Source organism: Miscanthus floridulus, chromosome 6 (assembly GCF_019320115.1).
Source record: "Miscanthus floridulus cultivar M001 chromosome 6, ASM1932011v1, whole genome shotgun sequence".
NCBI classification, from domain to species: domain Eukaryota; kingdom Viridiplantae; phylum Streptophyta; class Magnoliopsida; order Poales; family Poaceae; genus Miscanthus; species Miscanthus floridulus.
The window spans coordinates 77,935,532-77,942,973 of NC_089585.1; the positions used below are offsets into that span (position 1 = coordinate 77,935,532).

The window sequence follows — 7,442 nt, forward strand, 5'->3', positions numbered from 1 at the left end:
ACCCAGCATCTACCAAGAACATTTTACCTACACAAGACATCTACTGTGAGAGTGTGTGTTAATAGGCCATGGAATATGTAATTAGTGTTGGTGTGCAATTACCTTCTGGCAAACTCAAGCCATCTTCCCTGGCTACAGCATCTGCCAAAACAGTTGCATCATAGGCAGAGCCCTCCCAGCCAGCCAGGACATAAGTGAATTTCAGATCACAATTCACAACTACCATCACATTTTGGGTGGGATCCTTTTTCCTACCCCTAAAAGCTTGTTGCATGCACCTAGAAACCCTTGCTAGGAAATGAGTGCCATCTATAAAGCCAATGACATCCTAAAAAGCATGGGTCAGTCATTGCAATAGGTCTAATGTAACTAATGAACCCAGGGTATATAATTACCTTAAAATATGGATTCCATGTATGGCTTCCAAGAATCTTTGGGTGAGTGGTAGTGCTAGCTGGCTTTATCATTTCATTCCTAAGCTCACCCACAGCATACAACACCTGATGGAAGTGCTTGTGGACAGTTTGGATGGACCTCCTAAAGGACTGGTGGACAACCCTAAATCTTTGGTTGTGCCCTACAACATGTAAAAATATAGCAACCTGCTCTTCTACTGACACCCCCTCCCTATCAGTGACAAGACTCCTCTCTCTAAAAGTTCTCACTAACTTAAAAAAGCAACTCTCTTCATCCTAATCATAGAAATACACCCTGAATCAGTGGAATTGTATATCATTCTCAGTGTTCTCTGTCTATGCTGTTCATTTTCATCCCTAATCAGGGCCAGTGCTATAGGATCAGGCAGTGGGGTTTCAGGTTCAGGGGTTTTCCTTTTCAACCTAGTAGATACAAAGGTAACCATAACAACAGTCAAGGCAGCTGCCTTCCTACACAGCATGTCACGGCTCAAAGACAGATCCATCTACAAGCATATAAAAATGTAACATGATTTCAGTTAATGAGCCCTGCTAGGCATCAACATGACTGTGAAATGAATGCATGCCAACAAAAGCACGGCTGCATCTTTATGTGATGCCTCCCAGTACTATGTGGACAACATCATCGACCAATGATGGAACAAAAAACTTAGATCAAGAACAGCAAGGTACAAGTAACACTAACAACTGCATCAAACAGTTATGAACAGCAAGGTACAATACAAATCTGAAACAGATCAACAACCCTAACAGATCACGAGCCCAACAGATCAAGAACAGTAAGGTACAAGTAACCCTAATAGGAGCATGAAGCAGTTATAACAAGTATGAAACCCTAACAGATCATGAACAACAACGAACAAGAAACCCTAATAGGTTCGAGAAGCACCACAAAAAAGAAGATTAGGGGTCGATTTCACCTTGGCTCGGGGTCCAAACAACGGAGAGGAGGCAGATCTGGAAGTAGAGGATGCAGATCGGGAAAAAGACGAAGCAGATGCGGACGGAGAAGAAGAGGAACACCGCTGCATGGAGTTCCAGCAGCAGCCGGAGCGGGGAAGCGGCGAAGAAACTCGGCGCCGGTGACCTAACCCACAACCAGCCGGAGGTCGTCGCCGCCGCCGCCACGCACCACAACTCACCGCCGGTCTCTCACGAGGGAGGTGGAAGAGCAAGCACCGAGTGGAAGAAGGAGAGAGTGGAGAGTGGGAACCCGTATATAAAGGCCGGCGAAATCGCCGCCATTTCGCTTCGCGCGCGGCGGCCAGAGCGGGAGCGGAGAGCGGGGATGCGCGCGAAGACGTTTCCCCTTCCCGCCAGAGCCCGCGCGAGCCACCCCGCCGCCGCCCAAAATCGCCCGCGTGCGTCGCAGACGAGCGCGGCTCGGAAGAAACGAGGGTTTCGCTCGTTTCCAGAGAGCCAGGCGGAGAGGTCGAGTGTTGCTCTGCGAAGCCAGGCTCCCTTGCGGGCCATCGACGACAAACATGATAACTTGCAGCCCACGGGCGCAGCCGGGCCTCCGGACCAGGGTCGCAAACGCGCCCTATATGTCCGAAGAAGAGCCCATGATTCCATAACCTCATCACCCTCACTTGCTATTGGCGGGAAAAAGCCCTTTCTCTCGCGCCTTTTCCCGTTCCTCTCCGCCTTCTCTATTACGGAGTAGTAACTTTTCTGCGTCTCTCTCTGTTCCATTCCATTCCCACTTCCGCGGCACGAAACCCCAAGCAAGTGCACGGAGAGGCGGGCCAACCCACCCAGCGATGCCTCCCAAGCGCAAGTCCCCAGCGACGGCTGCCCCTGCGGCGGGGTCCCCGAGGAAGACGCGGAGCATGGCTGCTGCAGGGAAGCGGGGAACGGAGCCTGCTCCGGCGAAGGCAGTGCCAGCTAAGAAGGAAAACGAGGCGGCGGTTGCCGAGCCGAAGGGGAGGAAGACGGGCAAGAAGGAAGCCGAGGCGGCGGCGCCAGCGGCAGAGGAGGAGGATGGGGGTGATGCGGTGGCAGGAGGGAAGCGTGTCGTCGTCGAGGCCTGGTGAGTGCCTTGTTGTGTACTTTCAGGGTATGCGGTGATTTGGCTGCTGAGAGAGATAACGGATGATTTTGGGGGGACACGGGAAAAGATGGGATTTAGATTATTTTGTTCTCATTTGATTTCCTATTGTTTTTTTTTTCTGCCGGAGGAACAAGGATATGGTCTTTTAGCAAGGAAAAGCGGGTGAATAGATAGTGATAAACACAAATTGGAAGGAACAGACAATATGTGGTGTGGGCTTGTTTTTCTTTGCAGTTGTGAGGTGTCGTCAGTGATTAATGCAATATAAGTTGGAATACACATTCTTTACATTGAGAAACAATATGAGGAAGTAAGTTGTCCTGTATACGTATTGTTTTCAGAGGAACAACAAATGGACTTTTTTAAAAAAAAAAGTTTTAAAGATGAAGAATGTATGCAACTCTATCCATTGCAGGCTATGCAATGTCACTGATCCAAACACATTTTTCATTCCTCATGTCTGCAGGCTATTAAAATCACCTCTATTTTTCGAGACAATCTCACTTTGTAATAGCTAGTCCATAGTCACATAAAAGAGGTTCACTACCATCTACAATCTAATCTCACTTTGTAATCTCACTTCGTAATAGCTAGTCTGGTTCTGGTGTTATCTACAATCTCATCTTAATAATTAATTTTACAATCCTTAGGTTTATTGAATCCCTAGCTCATGTTGGTTAATTGCAATGACTAGCCTATTTCCTTTCTGTTGTAGATGTTTTGCTTCAACCTTTCATCTAATATTTTCTTATATATACTACAAGAAATTATTTATTTCTTGTATAAGTTTTAGTATATTTTAAAAATAATGCTATTTCAGAGACCTGTTGTCACAGTCCTAGACCGCCAAGTCATAGTTACAGCAATATTTGATTGTTTGGGGATTCAATCTTTGGGGAATAAAAGGGAATTGGGTAGAGGAAGCAAATAATCAGAGAGATAACAAGCAAGAATAGCAGGGAGAGGTTCTTGGTGAGAGGTGGAAGATGACTCAAGATTCTCGTTCTGTTCGATCCTGTCTCTGAACGTTGTTCCTTGCTTTGGTAGCTAGAGTCCTTCAGCCCAGCCCACTTAGGTAGCTTGGTCTTGGCCCACATGGCCACATGTCAGCCCAGTCCATGATACCTGTCATCAGATTACAGTTTCTCATCCAATTTTACAAACTACACTTCTATGGTCATTAGTGTCACAGAACTGCAGTTTATAGAATCTATCCACTTTATCAGGTCATATTGCAAAGCAAAATTTTATTCTCATTCAGCAGCTTACTATGTTGTTTCGGAAAAATGTTTAGTTTTGCAATATGGTAGCATAAGAAGATAGGTGTATTTTTGTGATTTTGTTTTTTAATGTCGAGATTGGCACGATATGGATGTAGGTTCTGCAGTAAGATTTCCAATCCTAGAACATTTATTACTCACATTTATTATTCAAGTCTTTGAAAAAAAATTGAATACATCATTGCTGAAATGCATGGTGAATTTGAAACAGTAATGTATAGTTGCCTAAATTGGGTCTGCTTTTAGATTCTATGATGATTTGTTCTAGTCATAGCATTTTCATTCTGTTATCTCAACATTGTTATCCTGTTTTCCCATGATGTATATAGTTCACCAATTTTAGTAGATAGTTTCTATTTGGAACAAAGGAAACGGGGTTCCATTTCTTTTTCTGTAGAACAGAAGATTGGAGGATTATTCTATTTACTGCTGGGAACCTGGAGTAGGTTTAATGTAGGGTTACTCTTTTATGTAGGAGTTTTTTGTTAGGTGGACAAAACTGGGAAAAATACGAACTTTTTTCAAATTGGAAAAGGGTGTGGTGGTTATCAAACTTCTTGTTTTCCTCTTCTGTATATTGTCACAGTTTCCCCAGCTGTGTGGATAATAAACCAAAAAAAAGTAGGTAGTGTTTCTTTCTCCTGTGGTCTTGCATGCGAGCAAGTTTAATAGAGTCAAAATAGAGTTTTTTATTAGCATTAAACTTTGCAACAAATCTGGGTGAAGTTAAGCATTATGGATCTGTGTTTAAAAAAGGGAAGTTAGGCAGTGCCTAGTTGCTAGGCAGAGTAATACCGCTTTGTTGACACCTAGGCATTTTCTCTATGTATTTCCCTGTTCTCTCTGTTATTTTGCTCCCATCTCTGAATCGTCCCTGCACCCACCACCACAAGTACAATCAAGAAGGCTTGCCTTGTCACTTAGCGGTCTGTATTGCCTGTCTAGTGCCTAGCACCTTCTGTAACATTGTTTTTGAGGTCACATGTCAGCAAATTTTGTTTCGGGGACAACACATTGCAAGGAATAGTTGCCTTCATTAGTTGAAGGCTTCCGCCTGTGATCGGAAGGTCCCGGGTTCGAGTCGCGGTCTCCTCGCATTGCACAGGCGAGGGTAAGGCTTGCCACTAACACCCTTCCCTAGACCCCGCACAGAGCGGGAGCTCTCTGCACTGGGTACGCCCTTTAGCCTACCCCAACTTGTTTGGGACTTAATATATTTGGGCTTTGTTGTTGTTGTATTAGTTGAAGGCTTCCATTTGTTTCATCGTTCTTAATATATTTGTTCCTGTCAATGCACTTTATTTAGAGATACTGAGCTGCAACTTTGCTTATAGTTCTTCTTTCTGCTATTCTATAGCACCCAGTGCAGACAGTTTAAGATCCGAGCTCAGAAGGTGAAGGAGGACCTGGAAAGTTCTGTTCCGGGGGTGTCTGTGATAATCAACCCTCAGAAGGTATCCATACTATGTTAATCGTCATGATCTTTGCCAAACCATGGGTTTGTGTGATACCCTAAAACAGCTTCCATGTACATCCTACTTTCTTGATGGCCATTATACTGTTTTTTTAATCCCCAGCCACGCCGTGGTTGCCTTGAGATTCGTGAAGAAGGTGGCGAAGTGTTCATATCATTGTTGGTAATATTCTTAACTGTCATTTTCCTAAATCATATAGGCTCTCAGTGTGCTATATGTATTTTGTCTATTTTAGAGCTATTTATTATCTGAGGCCTATGCCAAATTCTATCTAATGATCTCATGATAACATTTGATACATTTTTGTGCATAACAATTAGCCTGAGACAGCACAGCCCATTATCCCATACTAGAGTGATTCATGAAATTTGACTTCAAAATACAAAATTCGAACATGTACCATTTTTGCTAACCGTTTGTCCATTGCGTTACTTATGATAAAACCTTCCAAACAAAAGTTGCATACATTTAATTTATTCAGTATCAGCTTACCAAATTGTTGTACTTCTTTTCATTCTGCCAGATGGAAAATCATATGGCGCCTAGTGTTGGCGCCCTCGTTAGCTAAAATACCTTGTTACAATGTTTCAAAAATCATGTATGTAGTACACCTAAAGTTAAGTGTACCCACAACAATTTAGATTGAAATTCATCTTTGATTCTGAGACTAAAAAACAAAAGTGTCAATGTCAGCACATGATAAACAGTGCCAGGTTGATTGCTTGTCTAATTTGTTTCTTGGCATCTAGGATTGATTTCAAACTAAATTGTTGCGGCTATATTTAACTTTATGTGTACTGCATACATGATTTTTGTGATGATTTTTGAAACATTGCAACATGGTATTTAGCTAAGGAGGGCGCCAGCCCTCCTGGGCACCAAATCTGCACTCCTACCAGATATTTCGCTTCATTCCATGCTATACATTGTTTCTTAGAAAAACGTTAGAAAGGTTAAGATGAATAAATAGTAGTTTGCACCATCTAAGATGTCATGACATTGTGAAAACAGTAGGGATAGCCCATCTTTGCATGTAATACCATAATGATGACATCCACATGATTTCATTTGGTTTAATTAAAATTCCATTTGATGCACAGAACATGCCACGCCCCTTCGCACCAATGAAGAAGCTCGACATGGACAAGGTTATCAAGGACATCACCAAGAAAATCTCCTAAATCATGTTGGCTGGCTATGGCTGGATGACACCATTTTGTGCTTGAAATCTTCAAGCTAAGCTCGTAATCTTCAAAGTGTACGGTGTACGCGCAACTTAGGTCACCATTAGTGGCATTTCCTATTGCATTGGCCATGTGCCCATGTCTCTTATAGAATTTAAACCCAGTGACCCGTGCTTTGTTCAATGGAGTTAAGACATGCCAAATTAGTACCTGTGGCCTGTGGCTATGTGTAACCTATATCTATGCTTGTGTTTCATTGCTGGAGGTATATCATTTTCTGGTATATGTAATATGCCCTGAAGATTAACTTCCGATCTACTCTGTTCTCTGCCTCCTGCCTACGAAGCGGTGGTGTTTGAATTGTGAAAATCTACTTGTTCTTGGTATATACGAGCATCTCCAAGAGTGTTCAAAGAAAAAAAAAATAAAGAGCCAAAAAAAGATCATAGTTTTGGGTGGTTGCAAAGGTATATTAGATGGAAAAAAAATAGTTTCTCTAAGAGTCTTATTTTTTTAGCCTAAAACATGCCATGTCATCACGCGAATACTTTCCTGCTGCCTTCCACCACGGCCTATCTAGGGGCCTGTTTAGTTCTCCTCCAAAACGTCAAATTTTTCAAGATTCTCCTGTCACATTGAATCTTTAGACGCATGCATGAAGCATTAAATATAAATAAAAAATAAAACTAATTACACAGTTTAAACGAAATCCACGAGACGAATCTTTTAAGTCTAATTAGACTATGATTGAACACTATTTGCCAAATAACAACTGAAAATACTACAGTAGCATTTTGCCAAAAAAAATCGGCATCCAAACGGTGGCCTAGGTTCGTTAACAAACACATAAGGCCAGCTAACTCCCGCTCCTCTCATCGGGATATCCAGGACTTCTGTGGTTAGTGCAGCCGTCCGATTATTACCGTGTGAACCGCATTTCAAACGACGGACAAGGATCTCTCTCTCGGCGTGCCCCGTTCGCTTGAACCAATATTTTTTCCCTTACAACAAAT

At 42.8% G+C, this 7,442-nt stretch overlaps 1 protein-coding gene across 1 annotated transcript; it reads left to right on the top strand.

Annotated features, from left to right (window-relative positions):
- Positions 1-2,054: 2,054 nt before the first annotated feature.
- LOC136458414 (uncharacterized) lies at positions 2,055-6,796 on the top strand. The gene is made up of 4 exons (XM_066458352.1): positions 2,055-2,469; positions 5,128-5,224; positions 5,348-5,407; positions 6,346-6,796. Exons 1-4 carry the CDS (start codon positions 2,201-2,203, stop codon positions 6,424-6,426), a joined length of 507 nt encoding a protein of 168 aa, XP_066314449.1. The 5' UTR covers positions 2,055-2,200; the 3' UTR covers positions 6,427-6,796.
- Positions 6,797-7,442: the final 646 nt, after the last annotated feature.

What these genes read in the sequence shown, in the direction of transcription:
- LOC136458414 (XM_066458352.1), top strand. Translation starts at nt 2,201, where the DNA reads ATGCCTCCCAAGCGCAAGTCCCCAGCGACGGCTGCCCCTGCGGCGGGG. An exon ending in CGTGTCGTCGTCGAGGCCTG is followed by an intron (nt 2,470 to 5,127) that starts GTGAGTGCCTTG and finishes GCTATTCTATAG; the next exon opens with CACCCAGTGCAGACAGTTTA. An exon ending in AAGTGTTCATATCATTGTTG is followed by an intron (nt 5,408 to 6,345) that starts GTAATATTCTTA and finishes TTTGATGCACAG; the next exon opens with AACATGCCACGCCCCTTCGC.